Source organism: Schistosoma haematobium, chromosome 4 (assembly GCF_000699445.3).
Source record: "Schistosoma haematobium chromosome 4, whole genome shotgun sequence".
Classification (NCBI taxonomy): Eukaryota; Metazoa; Platyhelminthes; class Trematoda; order Strigeidida; family Schistosomatidae; genus Schistosoma; species Schistosoma haematobium.
This window is the reverse complement of record NC_067199.1, coordinates 19,542,056-19,564,392: the sequence shown is the minus strand read 5'-3', so window position 1 is coordinate 19,564,392 and position 22,337 is coordinate 19,542,056. Positions and strand designations below refer to the sequence as shown.

Genomic DNA, 22,337 nt, shown 5'->3' with positions numbered 1-22,337 from the left:
TTGAAAGACACCTAGGTAATAATCAAAAGTCGAATTTCGATCCTTGTAAAAGACCTCACATGTTTTTGTGAACTGTCGTGAATGGCGTCCTCTCAGCAGTTTAATTTGGGGACACGGAAGTTATCTGTTTTGAACGAACATAATTCTAAGAACTCTATAGTGTGCAGTCTCATTTCACTTGAACAAGCTGAGATCAGGTCTATTTTTGATTGCTGATCTGTAAAATCTTCTGAATATAGATTTCTCTCACTACATTGGAAAATCAAGTGGACTTTTAGTTGGCTTAATGTAGCAGCACTCCCAACAACCTAGCCACTGAACACATTATAAGAATCCATAACTGAAGTAGAGTTGTCAGTTTCTATGTACATGATTTGCGTGTAGCCAGCTAGCTATTTGCATTGCAAAAACGAAAATTTAGAAAGGCATATAGAGGATTTTGGTTTAGTAGTTGAAACAATACTTTACTTTTTCATTGCTAAAAGTGAACCTTTGATTTCCCACTTCGATTTTTACTAAATGAATATGTCATTCAGTGCCGCGCTATGTTTCGAGAGAATTCAACCACTTCCTCTTTTCCGCTTCCCTTCAGGATTCCTAGTTAGGGCTTGCCTCGTGATGCAGTTTGACGATTTGCGTAATGTATGTCCCACCCATTTCCATCGTCTTTTCCTGATTTCCTCTTCAGCTGGACGCTGGTTTGTCCTCTCCCACAGAAAGTTGATGCTGATGGCATCCGGCCGACGGATGTGGAGTATCTTGCGTAGACAGCTATTTATAAATACTTGCACCTTCTTGATGATGGTTGTTGTAGTTCTCCAAGTTTCAGCTCCATACAGTAGAACTGCACTGACGTTGGTATTGAAGATTGACTTTGATATTGGTTGAAAGTTGTTTTGAGTTCCATATGTTCTCCAATTGTAGGAATGTGGCCCTTGCTTTGCCGATCCTCGCCTTTACATCTGCGTCTGAACCTCCTTGTTCGTCGATGATGCTTACCAGGTATGTGAACGATCCTACATCCTCCAGAGTTTCTCCATCAAGAGTGATTGGATTGCTGTTCTCCGCTTTGAATGTTAGGACCTTGGTTTTCCCCTTGTGTATGCTGAGGCCTACTGATGCAGAAACTGCTGCTACACTGGCTGTATTCATCTGCATTTGTTGGTGTGTATGCGATAGGAGGGCTAAGTCATCTGCGAAGTCCGAATCGTCTAGTTGATTCCGAGCTGTCCATTGTATTCCGTTCATTCCCACAGATTCGGAGGTCTTCGTAATCCAGTCAACCACCAGAAGAAAGAGGAAGGGAGAGAGTAGACAGCCTGACTGACTCCGGTCCTTACTTGGAATGCATCTGCCAGCTGTCCTTTATGCAACACTTTGCACTGTAGTCCGTCGTATGAGTTCCGGATAATGTTGACGATCTTCTCAGGAACTCCAGTGTCGAGGGAGTTTCCGTAACGTCTTTCTATCTACACTGTCAAATGTCTTTTCATAATCAATGAAGTTGATGTACAGTGATGAGTTTAACTCAACTGATGGTTCGACGATCACCCGTAGTGTCGCAATTTGGTCTGTGTACGACCGGTCCTTACGGAATCCAGCTTGTTCATCTCGAAGTTGGGCGTCTACTGCATCTTTCATCCGGTTCAGCAACACTCTGTTAAAGACTTTCCCTGGTATTGACAGTAATGTAATGCCTCTGTAGTTCTCACATTTGCTCAGATCCCCTTTCTTTGGAATATTGACGAGGTGCCCTTCTTTCCATTCCATCGGCACTTGTTCCTCCTCCCAAATCTTTTTGAATAGAAGGTGAAGCATGTTTGTAGTTACTTCGATGTTTGACTTCAGTGCTCCAGCTGATATGTTGTCCGGTCCCGCTGCTTTCCCGTTCTTGATTTGTCTGACGGCCATTCTGATTTCTTCCTTCGTTAGTGGGTTGACGTTTATGGGAAGATCTGTGTGTGCCGCTTCGATGTCCGGCGGATTCATTGGAGCCGGCTTATTCAGGAGTTTCTCGAAGTATTCTACCCATCTGTTCCGCTGTTATTGAATTTCAGTGATTGGCTTGCTTTCTTTGCTTTTGACCGGTCTCTCTGGTTTACTGTATTTCCCTGATAGTTTCTTCGTTGTATCGTAAGGTTGTTTCATATTTCCTTCTCTTGAAGCTTTTTCCGCCGTCGTTGCTAGTTCTTCCACCTATTTCTTCTTGTCGGCTCTAATGCTTTTCTTCACTTGCTTGTTTGCTTCTGTGTATTCAGTTTGTGCTTGGACTTTCTCTGCTCGTGTTCGGCTGTTGTTATTTGCTGCCTTCTTGTTCTTCCTTTCTTTGATCTTGTCCAAAGTTTCTGAACTTGCAAGATGTCGCATGAGACTATTTTGTAAATAAGCCTTCTTTTTGTGCAGAACACCACGTATTTTAATTTTTGAAAATAAAGATATGTGGCCGTTACTCCAAGTTCTCTCTTGGTGTGAGGTTCTTTTCAAATCAGCTGTGTCGACGGATGGCACTCGGGGGTGTTCTCTTATTGGTCGAGGCAGCAGCACTTCGACAAACGTGAGCATACCAATTCTTCTCGCTCCATGATATCTAGACTAGGAAACGCCTGAACTGCTATTTGTTGCGAAGGGTGGAGATAGTCAATGGGATCTTCACACGCTTTCTGGTAACGTGATAGAAATTGGTTGGTCACCTGCTGATCACACGCGCTAGAACTGATGATGGAGGTGTCTATGGCAAAACGTGTCGAAATCTATGATGAACCGCTAGTGATTCCGGACAGGGTAGCACCCGTTACGGCCCCCCACCAACCGCCACTACTTGAAACCCAACCAGAATATTCTATATGGAAAGCGAGAGTAATAGAATGTCTACGTAAGGTCTCGACGTCAGAGCACTTCAATTATTTCTCATATTACCTAGACGATGAGATGGCTAAAGGACCTCCAATTCTGAGGGCAAACACCAAATGCATTGGACAGGTTGGATGCAACTAGAAGATTTGGACTTCACAGATGACCTGGCCCTTCTATCCAATACACAGTAACAAATGCAGGTCAAGACAACCAATGTGTCACAAACCTCTGCATCAGTAAGCTCCAACATACAAACGAGAAAGAACATGATCCTCAAACACAACACGAACGCCAACCTTATCACAGTTTCACGTACCTTGACAGCACAATCGATGAACGAGGAGGATCCGATGCATACATAGGGGCAAGGATTTCCAAAGCAAAGATAGCATTCCTACAGTTGGAGAACATGTGGAACTCAAGACAACCTTCAGGCAACATCAAATTCAGAATACTAAATACTAGTTTCAAAACAGTTCTACTGTATGGAGCTGAAACTTGAAGAATTGTAACAACCATCAACCAAAACATACAATATTTACTTATTTGAACACTTAAATATCGGTACATTGGCATCAAAAACACATGCACTGCACGTATCATTTGATTTATGTAAGGGCTGTGATGCTGACCTAGACGGCCAAACCGATGCAGAACAATTGTTATTAAGTATTCGAATGGTTCAAATGATTCTGGACGGAATAGAAGAAACTCACGCTTAACGGGGTTCCGTATCTAGTAACAGTGAATCACCGATGCTTTCAGGTAGGAACCTAGTCATATTATTGATAAAAGAAGAAAAAGAAAAAGAGTTGGTGAATCATAGTAAGATATCATCCTGAATCCTTAAGGATATGTAAGGTTTTCTCCTGAAGGACTCCTAGATAGTCTCTTGGACTAGCTCAGCCGGTAGTGAATTCCAGTATTTGGATACTCTTAGGGAGTAGAGGGTATGCATACAGTCCGTTCTGCTGAGTTGTGTCTTCATTTGATAGGTGTCACCCCTGAGTTTGTAATGAGACTAAGCCTGAGTAGGTATATAAGTGTGTACTCATAATTGTTAAGGATGCTGTAAGTCATTAGGTTACACCTAAGACGCCTATATAAAAAGGCTGGAACGGATATAAAAACGCCATTACTCAAAATTTTCACATTATCTTCAGTGCCAGGTACACATTCCGAAACCAGTAAGGTAACTTATGTTGTCCCCGAACACACATCAGGAACTATAAATACCACATCGGTCATAACACACACGGTGGAACAATTGATGGAAGATAAAAATATTAATATATTCTCAAATAATAGTTCGTTACATGAGGCATGCCAGTTTACAGGTAAGAGCAAATTGTTACAAATGATACAATTCTCACCGTGGCAAATTACTCAACCGGATTGATATTTTATGATATAAATTTAGATGGTTTTATTAGGAATCATATTGTCAGTACCACAGTTGACGCGTTTTATGAACGTTGCGTTGCGACGTGCAACTAATGTACGGGGATAAATGCATGTGAAGTTGAGGGCTTCTACAAACCACAAACTATATATCCCTCTAGAATATATGAGGTTTTGATGATGGAGCAGGACGAACTCACCCGTTCCATATCTGTTTTCGGTGGTATATCTCAAGGGGGCTGAAAAATGGTGCAGGAAAAAAAGAAAAGACGAGAAGAACACACAATGTTCATGAAGGAGTAGTTAAACTATGACTGTTCAGTCTAGTCCTCTTTTAATAAGGCACCTATTAAGCAAGAGCATTCTAACAGGTTAGGGAAAATAAGTGTAAACAAGGTGTGAGATATCGGGACACCTCAGAGGACATAGCAGGCGAGTAGAAAAGTCAAGAACGAACAAAATACCCGTGGCATACAGGTTTTCACACCGAGTCATCAATACTTGGAACCTGCTGCCTGAAGCAGTGGTGTCCGCACCTTCAATTGACTCTTTCAAGAGAAGACTGGACACTCACAGAAACATACTAGAAAAGGAATAACATAGGCCGTAGGCCTTCTGTCCTTACTACACAAATCTGAATCTGAGTGGATAAACAACTGACAAATGGAGGTGGTTCAGAAAGAAGATGAAATTATGGGATTGTGTGTAGTTATAAAATATAGTGCAGAAAACAGTTTTGTGATACGCAAGTGGCTGTCTCCCTTTTTTGTCAAAGCTATTTGAGCTTCTTTATATGGTCTTGAGTAGGCTTCGTTTTTAGCGAATTGTCTAGTGTGTTTGTAATAGGATTACTCGGTAGGAAGTGAAACCAATTCAACGTTCCAAACACGATTTAATGAGGTATTTCGCATAACAAATCAGTATCGATATCATTAGTTCGTGACATTCCACTAGACCATAAGGAGCCATAATTAAACAAAATGCTCTGCCCTACAGACATTGGTAGATTGAAGTTATCTCCCCACCATCATGCTTGCTGGTTAGTAACGCCACCCTTCCTTCTTTTTTTATGTTAGGCTTAGATTTGTGGTAAGTATGAATAATCCTTTAATCAAAGCCCATAGTTGGAATACACTGTCTCTACTAATTTCATGTTACGAGCAAATCAGATGGTTAACGCATTTGTATTATGGGTTAGATGTCACACTCCTATGAAGATAACTAATGGTAAAAGGTAAAAAATACAAGTTAGATTATATGTGGTTTAAAGATGGTAAGGACTACTAGCAAATCAAAGGATATGAAAGAGTATAAAACTGTAAAATTTTCAGGGTAAAAAAAAAACTGAGCAACTCACAAGACTTTAGGACATTTCGAGCTTCGTATGATCGGCCTTAGTTGATCAGCACCCATAAGATTAGTGAGTTATCTGTTCTACTTTTACTCCTAACTCTAAATCTCAACAATAAGTTTACGAAGTTTCTAACCAAACTGGTTCATTGTTTTACAACTTAACACTGTTTTCGCCACAGTATGAAGCAAAGTGTGGGAAACCGGTATTAGGAACCCGACTGTTGGCGAAACTATCTCAGAAAAAGACGAACATATTATACATTCCCAATCTAGGAGATTGGATCGATGTGTAGAACATTTTAGGGATCAGTTCAATTGGTCTGTAGCCACACTTTGGTTTCCCACGATCTCCAGTAAACCTGAATGGCGAGGGAGAGCAGCAGGCCCTGACAGGTTTACTCCTGAGATTTTTAAGGATGGTGGTCCAGTATTAGCAGTGAGGTTGACTGAGGTCTTAGATAGAATTTGGGAACTGCACGTAATTCCATCTGGCTGGTCGTATCACATCAGACCAAACTACCCTCAATAAGTGATTACAGCTGATTCAGATTGAGACAACTTCTAAGCTAAAAATAAGTAGTGTAATTCTTGCATAGGTAAATCGCAGTAAGTTCCTATCCGAATGTGAAGTATCTCGTTTCTGGGTGTCAAGTCTTTTTAAGAATAACGCATTCAGTCCCCAGGTGTTTTCAATCAGTTGATTACGGGCACCTACTAGTAGGAAAGGTACACCTGGAAAGGGTCCAAAATTTCGTTAGCTTTTTTCACCGTTATGTCACCTCTTCTCATCATCCCAATTACAACGCTGTCTAGCTGTTCTTTCATTGAAAGATGAATCGGGGGGGACATTTCGTCATCTAAAACTTGTTAATAAATGAAGCTACACCATATCGTCGGGGAATCGCAAACCATAAAAAGGGTGAGCTATATGCACTTTGGAAGTTTGATTAGAAACCGGTTTTTGTTAATGTTTTAGTTTTTGATAAACATTTTTATTAAAACAATTACTTCTTGTCCATCTTATTTTCAGCTGGCTTCGCAAGTTTTAACAGACGTAACTGTAAGTTTTTTGTTCGCTTTATTGACAACACTGTTATACCGTTGGTACGTCATCAACGTTTTACATAGCACGATATTTGCTTGTAAACTTAAGAATATTTTTATTTCTGTAGAACATTGTGAATGATAGTTCAACGTGCTTAGGCTACTAAGCAGTGAAGAGAATATGTATTAATGAATGATTTTTAACTTTATAAACGTAATAAACATTTGAATGTGTCACTAATCAGTCTTTTAATTACACCGATAGATCAATTAACGTTAAGTTTCTTTGGCACTGCGTAATTGAATGAAAATAACGGAATATCGGAGTAAAAACTAGGTGGTTATTCTCGCCTGGCTTTTCCCTGATATCTGTAGGAATTTGTTGAGAATTATTGCGTTAAAACGAATTTGCAAAAACTATAATGAGATTATTGTGAAATTTTGAGGAAAAACGCAAAATTCAGGGGAAATTTTGGAGAAAAAACCCAAATTAAGGGGGAATTTTGGGGTTTTATTAATAAATATAGGCCGATTTCCCAAGTGTCATGAGATCCTGGGGAAATTCCCCTGATCTGGGGAAATTTTAAGATTGGGAAGTTTAGGGGATTTTGGGGCTATTCATGAATAGCCCCTATCTATTTTTTTAATTGATGTGTTTCTGTTTGGGCATCTTATTAGTCCGCAAACAATTACTTTGGTGTACGCTCATTACTTTTTCCGCTTAACACGGTTCTCGCATTTTCTGTATTTAATTTTAAATGAATACGGGGTTGATGAGTCCTCGGTACATCCTTTTGTGAAAAGCACATCTCGAAATAAAATGTTCATAAACCCTTGAAATGATCGTGCCACGTTTCTGAGACTGAATAACAACTGAATGAACTCGAACGATCCAGGTGTGGTAATGGTTGTTGTAAAGACTTCATCCTCAGCTACTGGGATATCGTGATATGCTCTGACTGTCGGTCTCAGCATATGTAGTCAAACCTTTCAGACTACGTAAAATCAGTAGCAGTTGGCTCTGGATACCTAGCTGGTATAGTGTGACGGCTGAGGGCTCTGTGATCTCCATCTGTAGAGATGATGTCCATTGGCTTACAGAGGAATGGATAGTATCCAAATCTAACTTAGTTCAAGTTCAGGTTTAGCGATCTTAGATTTATCAGGAGCTAATCTCTTGGAAACACAGGCATGGGTTCACTTTAATGTTACTTTTAGCTTATTTTCATAAGCTTGAGGATTTGATTTAGCCAAGTTTTGGAATTCTCCGATCATATCCTGGAGCTTTGTAGTTCCTATCAGCAGTCTGTATCAAATTTAGAGAAATGACGTAAACTTGTGTAGCTCGAAGTTTATTTTAGTGTCAAAAGGCGTCAACTAGAAATTTATATTCCTCTAAAGAGCCTAATCCAATCATTTGTAAAATCTAAGTCTCTCACAGTGAACACCCAGGGGGTCACCTAAATATTCCAAATCTAATGTCAATCTTTTACGCAAAAGTAGCGATTTTAGTTTTATTATTAGCCTGAACGTGACTAGGGTTATTTGTTGACTCAGTTCGGTTTCGTCCTTAAAAGGGGATGTAATGAGACCGGTCCCTAGCCGCATGATCTTTAAAGATACAATGAGATTTATATTAGTGATATGGCAGAACGAAAAGGCTTTGGTAGCATTTAAATGCTTTGTAAAAATGGTTTGTAAAGATACTGACCACAACAAACTATGGTCATGAGTAAGGTGGATAGTTGGAAACGACGAAAAAACGTTTTATTAGTATAAGTTCGCCCGGTCGTCGTCTACTGCTAGTTAAAATGGACACAAAAATACAGCGATTGTAGGCATCATATAATGACTGAAGGTAGAGATATCTTTATGCTGTTACAAATAATGAATTCCCTAAACTTATCTTTCAACTTGTTTTTGTTTACACGTCTCAGTTTATTATCATACTTTAGATCATTACTGATACTTAGTAGTTAATGTTCCTATTGCGTTATTGTTAAGTGTTAACTTATTGATGTGAAGAGAAATAGAAAAGCGATATTGAACAACGGAAGCCATTTCCTAGGACATCGCTTCACTTAGTTCAAAGTCTCTAAAGTACTAACATTTGTCCCTGTTTTATTTTATGTTGGAAGCTTTCGTGTAACGTATATGTCACTGTAATCTTTTCTATTCCAAAATTACTGGGATTCTGACGTAACGTTTGCACTCCATTTTTCTACTCTAATGCCCTAGACTGGACGCAACTGTGTTTTTCTTATTTGTTGTGAGTTGTAGTTTTTCTAGTCATACATCTAACTAGATCAAGAGTAAATCGAGTAATTTTCCGTCCAATTCTTCTCTTTCCTGTCTTGTTAACCTAATAATCAGGTAATAGGTCAGTTATACAAGTTTTCTTTTCTCTGTTCTCAACACCCTCCAGCCACAATTGAACTCACGCATTCTCCAGCCTCAAGACTTTAAACTAGGTTGAGACAATTCTCTCCTGTACATTAGTGGGCAAACGGATCAATGACGTAACACATATACACTTAGATTGTGTGAAATTTTGTATTTCATCGACGTTACTATACAGTTAACAAAATATGCTTTATGTAATCTAATGGGTTGTATAATCTCACGTACATAAGAATGATAGCGAATTAAATAAAATTCTATTTGAAAAACAATTATTCATTTTACTTCCAACAATGGTAGTTCTGACTTCATATTTACGAACGGAATAGTTCGACCGGTGGAAAAGTAAATGATCATTTTCCTCACTGATATATCTTCAAATGTACTGGAGGTTGTATAGTGATAAAAAATGTTTGCAAATATCGCAGCATATTCAACTGCAGAAAATATAGTATAAGCTAGAATAGAAACATCAAAGATGGATGAGTTGTTACTAAAATAACGGATCAGAATTTACTTGTGAATTTTGAATGAAAATATTAAAGCTATTCGTACGATAAAGCGAGTAGACAAGTTGCACACGCCTCTGTAAATATAGTGTAGCATTCGAGACTGCGAGGCAGTTTGGTATTCTTCAGATTGTATAAGTTTTATCCAGGGAGCACATAACACATCCGGCAAATACCGGTTTGTATTTGGCTTTTAATAAACTCAACAAAGGTAGTTTATTTTTAGGTATAGGCTGTTCCACAAACGTTTGTGTTTAATAACTTGATTTTAAAGTATATCCACTATAAATATGATTGTACTTTCACGGATACCACTCAACTACGCCATTTGGGAGAACCTATCAACTCCTGGAGCTTCTTTCCTCTCTTAGAAGTGATTACTCATATCATGAATATCCATGGATATAAATTCAAGTGGACAGAGTGAACTACGTAGTTTCAAGGTTCACAGTAAATTTGTTAGCCAGTGAATTAACTTCGTAAAAAAATTCAAGATTACTACACAGTTCTGGATTGTTTTACGGTCCTTACTAAACATCATATTAGTATTAAGAGAACCATTTTCTACATTCACACTATACAGAGAAAACTATTGAGAATTTTCCCTACGATGAATAAAATAACTAAAATATTAGATAGGTACTGTAGTTTATTAAACGTACCATATGGAGGACAAAATGTCATGTGAATCCAATAACACAGTCCATCAATCAACAAACAAATTAAGTAGAACGCCATAAGATATATCTTCTTTCGTAATATGTTACTCTGGAAAACGATGAAATCATCGGTATATTTAGATAGTAAAATATAGGTGCATGAAACATTTATGTAAAGCAAATGATTCAAGAAGACATGTGTATACACGGTTGGAAGTTAAGAAGCCAAAACCAGCCATAACATACACTTCTTCATAACTAAAAGTTCAGGTATATTACCTCCTACAAGCGCTTTCGACTTCGTTGTGCCTCACCTTCAACGTATTTTGTTCACACGTATACAATGTAATCCAACCACATGAAAAACGTGTTTATAAAAACGCATTATTGGCAGCATTTCAGTTTTAATCACGAAAATACTTTAGACCAAGTTGATGTGTGTTCAGAGTTTACTGAAAGCTATAGATGTTACTTTAATTTGTGAAAGCAAAACTTGAACGTTAAGTCTAAAATTATCTTCTCGATGTTTTTAAACCTTACCTGGGTGTTAGTTAAACTTACATCAGAAACTCGTTACATCCATAGAGTGACGTTGAAAGCGGCTTAGTACACATTTGTACAAAGAAGGTAATTGCCAAGGTAAATTATACTTCATAAATATGTCCTGGATAATCGACCGTCTAAAACGTAGGTGTTGGTGGGAGTGTATACCTGCCCAAGCAACCACGCCTCAGCAAAATGGGAAATATCAGTTGCGAGCGAACCGTGAGATTAAAATTAATTTATACCTTTCTTTCCACAAACTAATTCTTTCCTCCCGTATCATACTCTTATATGCAGTCGCCTTCTGTATATTACTACCACTGAAGTAACTGCTTCTATGAATTTGGTGTTCTCCTTCTTGTGCTAACTGTCTAACAGTATGTTGGGAAGTTATATCGAGGTCTCGTACACTAGATGATTTCATTCATATATAGCTAGCTACTCATAGAAACTCGAAAATCACGACAGAAATACTCACACCCTGGTATTTCGAGACCTTTTTCACTATCCGGTTATTCGAGAAGTATTAAATTAATGTTACCTAGCATTTTATTATCATCACTGTAGCCTGGAAGTCAATCAGTAGGAAATATGGAACATCTCTATGGACACCACCCATAATACCAGACTCGTGGTTTTAATTACGCTCAATAAACTTCCAAACAATATATTCGCTAAATGAATAGCTTAACTACGTGAGCAAACCACTCAACTAAATGACAACACCGTCGGATGAAATTCTCAAAGTTAAATCACTGGCAGGACCGAATAGAAAAACATGATACATATTTCATTATCGGCAATCAAGTTAAGTTGTTTTTAGAAATTGAGTTAAATTATTCTTACCAGAAAAGCATTTTCAGTTGTTTTAAGCTTAAGTTGTAATACGTAAACATCTGTTATCATGTAGACCACCGAGAACAAAGCAAAGACACAGAAGTAATTGCGGTGCTGAACTGAAAGGAATTGTTGTAAAGTTGACGCTCACTGTAGTTATCAGATGAAGAAACAATGCTAAGCATATTGAGTGAAAATATTTCAATAAAACTTGATAGATATGGCAAATTGGAAAGGGATAAATGACCGCCTGAGAATGAATTGAATTTACGGGAATTTATGTAACTATTTAATAGAATCAACAGCCTCCAAGCCGAACTAATAAGAATCGATATGATCCATATCGTCTTTTGAGGTTCATTGCTGCCAACAGCAGCGCTTAGGGACGGTAGGAAATTGGCATCCTACAAAACTAAAGTTTTCGTTGTAATAAATTTACCGTGCAATGAGTCTGGACGCATGAATTTGTAGCCAAACATAATAGAACACATATTACCAATGCACCTGCTGGGAGTGATGAGGCAGCAATGCAAACGTGCCGAAATGTTGCAATAAATAGCATTCAGAAATAGAAGCAACCGTGTAAATAATGTAAAGGTCCGGATTTAGCCACAAGGCACTTTGTGTACTAGGGGAGGATGCAGAGTAGCGAGAGAAAGGCTGGAAAACAAAAAAAGGTAAATCAACGATTCACCGAGCGCACACAACGCACTTACGTTCAATAACAGAAGCAATCGACAACAATCAGAAATAACACAAACCTCAGATTGGTTGGGGTGATTTGATACCTAATCGTTCGAGCTTATTGCTAAGACATATATGGTTGATCCTATCAAAAGCTTTTGAGAATTCAAGGTAAACGACGTCAACCTTTCCCTTGCGATCAAGGATGGTTGTCCATCTGTCCACTGCAATCAGCAGGTTGGTTATACAAGAATGACCCTTCCCGAAACCGTGCTGTCGAGGTGAAAAGTTTAAAAATAATAAATAGGCGCGTATACCATCGCATATCAGAGACTCCATAATTTTTGAAGGGATAGAGAAAAGAGCCACCGGTCGGTGGCTTGAAGGTTCACTGCGTCGACATCCTTCGGAAATTGGTGTGATGTGAGCCAGCTTCCAAGTTTCCGGTAATGTGCCTCGGTTCAGCGAGTATGAGAACATCACGCTAAGCGGTGTTGTCAGGATTGAAGCTGCTTCACTCAGTATAGCAGGGTGAACCATATCCGGACCAGGAAATGCTGCAGTTTCTGGTACACTAATCCAGCTCTCAGGTTCACTTCGGAAAGTCCTGTGCAGTTGCAGATGAAGCTTTTATCAATATAGTTCATGTGGGTCGGTTGAAATATCCGAGAGTACTGTTCGGCCAGGTTAGCGACGTCACCGTCGTTGTTGGTCGGGCTGTATGACGGAATAAGCTTTTGGGATTGGACACAAATTTACCAATAAGCTTTATCTGGTACTGAAGCCTGTCTTCTGTTATTACCTTTGTACATATGTTCCTTACACGTTTTGTTGCTTATATGCGCCGTTGTTGTTAGTTCGTTTGTATTCCGTCCAACAGTGCCTTTTGCGGCTTAGCAAACGAAGAGTGTGGTTCTTGATGACTGCAGGTTGCTTATAGATTTTGGGAACATCTGAGAAACAGACTGCTTTGTAGCACATAAGAGCGTGTGCAATAAACCCCAATGAGCATCCACATCTAGTTGAGGGTGAATTTCTCAATCCACCTGTTGTAGATTGTCCTGTAAAGCTGACACATTCAAGCGTTTAAAATTCCAGAGTCAGTCAGCTACAACGTAGGACCAGGCACATATATGCACCGGTCCAAGTTGCCATACCTCATTAACACAACAAGATGGACACCGGATTCATAAAAGTAGTTAATTCAGAGGTGGTAATATATAAAAGAAAGACTGCAATAAGGATACAGTACAGGAAGAAAGAATTAGTTAGTAGAAAGAAAGATATGAAGCGATTTTAATCTCTTAGTTTAAGGGAAGACAGAGTGTATACACCGACGCCATTGTGATCGATTCTGAGCCATATCACCAAGAGTCTCCAACCATTGGTTACGATAGTCACGCGGACCCCAACCAAGTAGTCTGCATCTACCAACATGGCTCAGACTAGAAGTTAGTGACTTCAAGCAGAGCCTGTTGTTGGTGGGGTGTCTTAGCTGTTTTACTGATAGAACTAAAGGCTGTGACGGCGTGATCGCTCCTAGCTGGGGGAGCCATAAATGATTGTCAATTAGGAATTCTTCGTTTGTAAATACCCAGTCTCCATCGAGTTGCCGACGTCACATTTCCGAATAATCCCAGATCCTCAATAAGGTTGTAAGACCGAGCTTCAGTAGAGTTTCCACCTCCAATATACGTATGTTCCGCGAAATTGACTTTAGGAAAACTGAAGTCCCCTAGAATCAAGATATGAGTGAATCCGAGGCGAGTAGAGCGGGATAATCCTTCTAGCATACGATTGTTGTACTCGATGTTAGCAGTGGGCTTCCTGTAGATGACTCCAACTAGACACCTCAAGGTGGTAGACAATCTCACTGAGCACCGTACGGACTCACCAACATTGATAAACTCATGGTTGTGCACTTGATGTACCTCTAGGCAGGATCGTAAGTATAAGGCTACTCCACCCACAATTCCTGATTTTCTGTCATTGCGAAACAAAGACATCCCGAGTATTTCTAGCTGGTCCGTAAGCTGAGAAGATAATCAAGTTTCAGATGTTCATATCAGATAAGCATTATTAGCATAGCTGAGTTCACGTAGCTTATCCATTTTATTCGACAAACTCGCGGTGTTCGTGTATAAGCAGTTTATGCTTTAAATTTGAAACGCGTGAGCTTCCCCACCCTGTTTGTCTGTATGAGCCTTATGTAAATGGACAGGTAGCCTACCTATACAAGGTTTCCCGTGTTGGTAGCCCCTGTCCTTTCCACGTTTTTTATGATCAAGACAGCTTACAAGTGGAATGGTCAGCTCCAACTTGCCTTCGTGCTTGATCCTGGCATCATGCGGCTTATCCGGATGCGTATGGATTCTAGTTGGCGACCGATGTCTATTGGCACGAAACGCTCCCAAAGTTGCACCCGCCATATGGTTGGATGAGAAGACTATCTTCATTAGCCAGGGTCTAGAATTCCCATCTTTCTTGGCTAGTCACATCACTTGTTGAGTCAATGTTTTTGAGCTTCTAGGATTGCTTGATAAATTTCTATTCTCGAATATCACTTTGTGTGGTCAGGGTCCGAGTTTTCCGGCACACCTTGCATGATGATATTTCTTCAGCGGGAAAACTCACGAGATTCCTTAGGGATGCTCCGGATGAGATTATCCTTAGAATACGGTGTCAGGCAGTATTCTTACATTCCCATCTGATTTCAATAAGTAACTAGCTAGTAGGTAATCCTCTATTTTCGGAAGTTCAGGCTTCTTGTTTAACTCTTCCCAGAGCATCCTGTCATGTTTGTCCTGCAAACTGAGGGGGAGGTCAGGGTTTTCTTTAAGATTCATGATTACGAGAGAATCATCACGAACCGTTATTGTTTTCGCAGGTTTTTGGGTGCGTTCAGGTTTCCCTACGATACTTAGGATGTTCAGCTTCTTAGACGGTGACACCTGGTCATTTTTAACTTTGTTAACGGGGGTTCAATCACCTACAGTTTTTGGGAATTACCGTTGCATTCAAGGATCCTGTGCTAGAAGATTCAAGTCTGCTGATGGAGTGTAATACCGTCGATGGTACGGTGGTGCTGAGTTTCAGCATGTCATCACTAGTGTTATCAGATGTTCCAACGATAGTAGCGCTGTCGAGATTAATCCCCTTGTTTTCATTGAGCGTTTTTGTTTGTCCACCCGTTTTAAGACTTTTTTCAAGGTTCCTGACAACTTATTTCGCAGACTTGTTAACAGGACAATGATGTTCAGAAAAACCATAGCATCCGTGTTGCACATGGCACGTACCCATCTATGATCGGACTTACTGAGTCTGTTTTAAGCAGTTACTGTGAGATCTGTGCACGCTCCGTGGAACCAACCTTTGCACTGCATGCCAGATATAGAAAACTGCAGCTGGGTCGTTTGCATGAAATTTCATGACTATAGTGACGTAAAGTGTTGTATAGACCCTAGAAAAAGCCGAAGATCGTGAAAAAACAATGCACTAAAAACAAGTAAAAATGGATAAAAACGGGTGGTGCAAAAGGTTAGGATATATTAAAATTAGTTGTGACGTGAAAAGCTGAAGAACCGAATAGTACCCAATCAATCGTTGCTGAATTGTCTACTTTCCGCCTAAATATACGCCACATTGTCCTTTCTTCGCCTAAATACACTCCGAATTGTCTACTTTCCGCCTACAATTATAGGCTATAATTATAAGCTTAAGCCAAAGCTCTCAATTTCCCCAAAATTGACAGCTTGGGTCCCGGAGTCAAATGACCACCAATGTTTGAGGGAGCTCGGGTCGGGAGCTTATAAGCTGAGGCAAAACCACAGTTAACTATTAAGTTGGATAAAACTCAAAAAGAAAGGTAATATACCGAACGTATAGCTCAAAACAGGTTCTTGAGATTGGAAATGGTACTTTTGTTGCGTAAGAACACAGCAAAAGTTTGAGGGATGCTACCGTACCATTTATGCTTGGCGCCAGTCTATGGGCCTCAAATTGTTTCAAGTGGTTCTTAACGGAACAGAAGAAGCTCACGCTTAACGGGCTTCCGTATCTAGTAACAGTGGATCACTGATAACTCAAGGTAGGAACCTGAGCATATTATTAATAAAAGAAGAAAAAGAAAAAACAGTTGGTGAATCATAGTTAGCATCTGTAAGCTTTATAGAATAGGACAAAAGTGGATTATGAAAGTTCTCAGGAAAGCCACCTTTCCAAGGTTACATTTGCCACAATTGAAGAAGGGAATCTGATTCTAGACAACTCACGTAAACTGATTGGATCCGGAATATACGTCCATGAGGATCTCACCCTAGCTGATCGTATTAAGAGACGAGCTGCAGAAGTAGAAATAAACGAACGCCGCCGAAACAGTGAAGAAAACCTCGTTCTTGAGGGTTTTTAAATGGTAAAAGTTTGGAGCAAAACGATCTCGAAGCTACTCTGGATGGTAAGGGAAAGTTATCCACAGACTTAAAGATATGCTACACAAATGCTCATAGCCTACTAAAAAAATGGTGGATAAAGAAAGACTGGATGTTATGGCTGTGTCAGAAACTTGGTTAACGTCAGAAGTATTAGATAATGAAATTCAGTTGGTTGGTTTTTTATCCAATAGGGCTGACAGAGTAAACTGTAGGGGAGGCAGGATTGTCCAGTACACGAAAAGTACCTTAACCATAAGAGCAGTTGGGTCAGTGACACGTGTTTCAGAAACATGTGATCTGGTGCGATGCAAGCTGAAATATAGATGGCAAGATATTGAATTAGTTGTAATATATCTCAGTCCAGAATGTGTAGTAGATGATTTTCTCCTAAGTAAACCTAAGTCCTGGTGTAACAAGGGTAAAAGCCTTGTAGTAGGCGACTTTAATGCACGTATACTAACTTGCTTCAATTAGAATTGGGGTCATCGATGGCGTCATCTGGTTGCAAACTGTTAGAAACCTCAGTTGGATTAGCTTTACTCGAACACATTATAAATCCCACAAGATATGACTTAAGGAACTCTTCTCTTTTAGATTCAGCCTTCACACATGGTGATGACATTGGTCAAATGACTTTCCTCCCACCACTACGGAGAAGTGACTATGCAGTCATCTTATCTGAATTCATGGCTGAGATTGCCTGTCAAACAGTTGCCTGTCCTAATATATGGAAGGCAGATATGGAGGCAATCAACTCCGCAGCATCGGCTGAAAACTGGGAAATTGGCTCAAGGGTATCAATACAAGAGGCATGGACTCATTTCAGGCAGTTATACAATCAGGTGACTCAACAATACATACCCTGGACAGTCCCAAAAAAGAAGAAGCACGGCCATCCCTGGATGGGCCGGGATATTCGACGTTTACTAAGACAAAAGAAGAAATGTTGGAATGCTGCTATCAGCCTTGGCACAGCAGGTGCAATGAAGCGCTACATATCGGTAAGACACATGTGCATAACTAAAATTCGGGAAGCTCAAAGAAAATATGAGATGCAGTTGTCACAATCTGCACTCAAGCAGCCTAAGAGAATATTCTCATACATAAACTACAGAACAAAGATGCATCATTGGATTCTCAACCTAATTAAAGAACGGAGTGAATCTGAAATGATAGAGGAAGATCAGGAAAAAGCGGAAGCTATGGCTGACTATTTTGAGGCAGTTTTCATTCAAGAACCTTCTCTAGACAAAGAACTAGATCAAAATAAAAGGTCAAAAAACCACCTACTCATCGTGGACTTCGATCAAGACGATGTGCTTAAGGCTCTTAGCACCTTAAACATGGAAAAGTCAACAGGACCAGATGAACTACACCGCAAAATCTTGAGACATATTGCACAATATATCGCTGCACCACTGGCTGATATTCAATATGTCACTTGACCAAGGTGTGTTACCTATGGACTGGAAGGAGGCAATCGTCACTCCCATACATAAAACAGGACCAAGACAACTTCCATCGAACTACAGACCTGTAAGCCTCACCAGTGTTGTAGTTAAAATATTGGAAATAATAGTCAAAAAGATCGTAATGACTTATGTGGATACCAACAACTTATTAAACAGTGAACAACGTGGTTTCAGAAAGGGTTTGTCTTGCACAACAAACCTCCTTATAGCAAGGGAGTTTTGGATAAAAGCTTTAGACAACGGAAACTGAGTGGATGTTGTCTACATAGACTTCAGTAAGGCTTTTGACAATGTACCAACAAATAGACTGCTATTGAAGTTAGTAAACCTTGATATTGCCGGACCTCTTTTTAAACGGCTTAAGGATTTCCTAGTAGACAGAAAGTAAGAATAAATTCCAAGTGCTCCACCTGGAGACCAGTACTTATTGGAGTACCTCAACGTTCCGTCCTAGGTAGCTCAGTGGATGATTTTGGTGGAGTTTCGGTCTCTGAGCTGGACGGTTCAGTTGTGGAGCTTTCACCGTTCTTCTGGACGACATCATCAGCACAAACATCGGATAGAAGTGAAGTGTTCGAATTTCTCCACATGTGGTGCACATCTTGTCCTGTACACCTCGTTGTTGATTGGTTCTTGTTGACCTTTAACCTGTCATCGTTTACTTCTTTGTTTGGGTTGTATCTCCCACTGACTTGATTTTTGCTCCTATGATTGTGCATAAATTTCCTGACTGGTCGAGAAACTCGATCGGTTTCAGTGTGCTTGTTGATTGCTGATTGACCAGAGTGCCAAGCTCCTAAGGATTTTCTGGTGTTTTCGGAATTGCCTCTATCCAAAATCATCACATTTTTCTAATCGAATGGGTGACTGCAGTAGTCTACGTGCATTGATGTAAGTGAGGACATATCATGGCGTCACGGTCAAACACAGGACTAAGCTTAAGGAGTTATTTAAATGTATACTCAGAATTGTTAAGGATGCTATAATTCATTAGAAGGTCACCTCTAAGATGCTTATACTCCAATTGGTAGAAATGTTCACTGATCAGAGGCTCTCTTCATAAGACTTGAGTTTGAGTCACCAAACTGATTTCGTGACTCGCTGTCGGATACGTTCCAGAGTGTCTTTATCCTTTTGGAGTAAGTCAGGAAACGCCATATTTCCGTACTCTAAATGGGGTTGAATAAAACTGTTGAAGATGAAGTAGAAAGTTCCGCCGTCGAACCGGCCAAAAAATGCGCTTGAACATTACAGTGCACGTCTTTTTTTCGGAAGGCATTTTTGTCGCAGTTAGCGTAAGGGTACGCTTTTACAATAAATTACAAGTTTTTATAAGCAATTGTGTACGCAAGATACTCAATGTTCGTTGATCGGATACCATTAGCAACAGTCTACTGTGGAAGAGAACAAACTAGCTTCCAGCTAAAGAGAGATCTAGGTAAAGACTTTGAACATAGATAGGACACACATTACTGAAATCAAACGGCATTGAAAAGCCGGGTGCTAACTTGAAATCCTAAAAAGAGACGGAAACGAGGAAGACTAAGGAACACACTGCGCCGGGAATCGGAGGCAGACATTATAAAACTAAGTAGCAACTAGAGGGGATTACCCATGACAGAGTTTGGCAGAGAATGCTGGTGGAGGGTTATGCTCTTCCGTGTGTGTTAACAGGCGTAAGTATGTACTTTACAAAGATATCCATAGTACTCAGTTGCTGTTCTGTTTTGGAATTCAAGTAATAAAAACATTGCTATTATATAAGTAACCCTTAGTGTAAATATTTTTTGTTAAAATAATGTTCCTTAAATCATCCCCATTACACTCAATTTTATCGAGTACGTTGAAACGAACTACATGTAGCGGGTAAAGGCTGATGTGCATGAGTACCCTGTATCAACAAATAAGCTTTCTTAATATTTGTACGCAAACCTCTCACTAATTTTTTGCTAGAATATGGTTAAAAGCAACGTCTTTGTCATTCGCGATATGGACGTTTCACTGTTCCCTTTATGTAAATGCTCTTGAACACTGTATATGTAGAAATTGTCTATAATTTGTTCGCACTTATTTTCCAGCATACATATGATTTTTACGACCGAGGGAATTGAAAGCGAATTTTCGAAGTATATAGTACACTAGTAAGTCAGTTTTAAATAGAAATTAACTGTTTGACAGTCTGACACTTTACCTCTAAATGGGGAAAATGTGACATTTTTATGCAATAGTGACAATATTCACATCGATTTTCCCTATGAATTTCCCCATAAGTTTGCCTCCATTTCCCTTCTTGTTTGTTTCAGTTTGAGTATTAAGTGAAAGTGCATTCTACGTACGTATTGATTCTTTGGCTCACATTTTCGCCAGTAATTTTTTTGGATTGTGTCACTGCTCCTCACACCAATACACAAGGTACCTTCACGCCAGATGAAAACCTGCCGAAGGCTACAGTGAAGAAAACATGTATATTGCACAACAAGAGCGGTCTGCTTGAGCATCTGGGCTACCTGTTCCTGCCGTCTAGATATTTCAACAAGTTATCTATTTTTGTTTATTTTAATATATGTTTAATATTATGTTTATTAATCGCATGATCTATTCTGCTGCGTTTCTGAAAAGTGTACAACCTTTCGTTGTCAAAGTTACAAGAAACTCAATAAGAACCAATGTGGTTGCTGGCAATATACAGCGAAAAGAATGCACATTATTCAGATGTTCATTTAGTTAACTGCTAACATCTAACTGGCGATCATTCGGTATTTATCGCCAGAACCGACAAAGAAGAAAGAAACGGAAACTTGTTGAAATACTATACGCTGAGAATTCTATATTGTACCAAAAATATAATATTCAATAAAGCTGATGATAATAATAATAAGAAAAATTTGAGTGTTAAGTTCTTAAAATGTTTGGAGTTAATAAAGTTATCTATCAACATCCTAAGCAATTAATATAAGACTGTCTCTGAAATAAAGTATAAGAACAACCAGCTTCTAGTGAATATTGTGTGTTGGAGCATTTCATGTGATTCACTTCATAGTTAATAATAATAATAATTTATCCTCAAATAACAGTCCGTTACATAAGGCATGCCAGTTTACAGGCAAGAGCAAATTGTTACAAATGATACAATTCTCATCGTAGCAAATTACTCAACCGGATTGATATTTTATGATATAAATTTAGATGGTTTTATTAGGAATCATATTGTCAGTTCACAGTAGACGCGCTTTATATGGCTAGACGTAGATTTATCATTGTTATTATTATTAATGGCTTCATTCCATATTATATTTTGGTACAATTTAGAATTCTCCGCACAGCGTATTTCAACAATTTAATTACGCAAAAAACAGTAACAAAGAGAAAAATAAAAAAGGGGTAAAAAACCCGGAAAACTGTACGACTTTCCAAATAAGATACATTTAGCTTACCAGCTTCATTTGAGTACTTCTCCTTTTACATTCTTTCTTTCATCCTCCTTAGTCGTTTTAGTTGTGAAGATGTAAGTCGATCAAAACTTACAAAAATGGTTTCAGTGGGACAACAAATATCAAAACAGAACTTAAGGTAACAAGTGATAACATCAGTAGTGTTTTCGAGTGAGTCATCTGTAAATAATTCCCAGTTAGTCGTATGAAACATGTTTTCCAGATTTCGGATATTTTCTTCTGAGTAATTCCTATATTTGACTTTCTTGGTTTGATGCAAGAGTGTACTCTTCCCATGCTTTCCATATACTTTAGGTAGAACACGAATTATACAGTGATCCGAGCTCGACAACGGAGCACGTTAACGAGTCTCATATATACCCACATCATTAATGAAGACGAAGTCTAGATGAGCATCCAAACGAGTAGGAAAATCTACTACATTTTGGTGACCTAGTGAAGTAAGGAAGCTACAGTCACATGAATTGAAATCACCACATACAAATGAAAATGAATCGCTGAAGGCAGCAACAGCGAACTCAGTGAATTCATCAGATAAATCAGATAACGCAAATGATGTGCAGTCTGAAGTCACGTAGCTATTGGTAACACAAACATATTTGTATTTATTCAGATGTTTTGGACGACATCTTAGAGTTAGACAGTCGATAAATTCATTTGAAAACTTAAAACACACAAACGAAGATCGACAACAGTTTAC

General features: G+C 39.1%; 1 protein-coding gene across 3 annotated transcripts; it reads right to left on the bottom strand.

Annotated features, from left to right (window-relative positions):
* Window positions 1-9,185: 9,185 nt before the first annotated feature.
* On the bottom strand, window positions 9,186-16,265 carry PGAP2_2 (Post-GPI attachment to proteins factor 2). 3 transcript variants are annotated; one of them, XM_051215908.1, is made up of 6 exons: window positions 16,158-16,265; window positions 12,039-12,259; window positions 11,751-12,003; window positions 11,609-11,718; window positions 10,223-10,328; window positions 9,186-9,509 (listed from the first exon to the last, which is right to left on the bottom strand). In XM_051215908.1, the coding sequence occupies exons 2-6, from the start codon at window positions 12,159-12,161 to the stop codon at window positions 9,328-9,330; spliced, it is 774 nt and encodes a 257-aa protein (XP_051066452.1). In that variant the 5' UTR covers window positions 12,162-12,259; window positions 16,158-16,265; the 3' UTR covers window positions 9,186-9,327. The 3 variants fall into 3 exon arrangements, with proteins under 3 accessions (XP_051066452.1, XP_051066451.1, XP_051066453.1); XM_051215907.1 differs by having other exon boundaries at window positions 11,609-12,003; XM_051215906.1 differs by lacking the exon at window positions 16,158-16,265 and adding an exon at window positions 15,600-15,744 and having other exon boundaries at window positions 11,609-12,259.
* Between the last annotated feature and the right edge of the window lie 6,072 nt (window positions 16,266-22,337).

Bases quoted from the DNA above. Each gene is read 5' to 3' on its own strand.
- PGAP2_2 (XM_051215908.1), bottom strand. From the start codon at position 12,161: ATGCTATTTATTGCAACATTTCGGCACGTTTGCATTGCTGCCTCATCA. The intron at 11,719-11,750 runs GTGAGCGTCAAC...AATTCCTTTCAG, and splicing joins TTCTTCATCTGATAACTACA to TTCAGCACCGCAATTACTTC. The intron at 9,510-10,222 runs GTACGTTTAATA...TTTCTATTCTAG, and splicing joins GACATTTTGTCCTCCATATG to CTTATACTATATTTTCTGCA.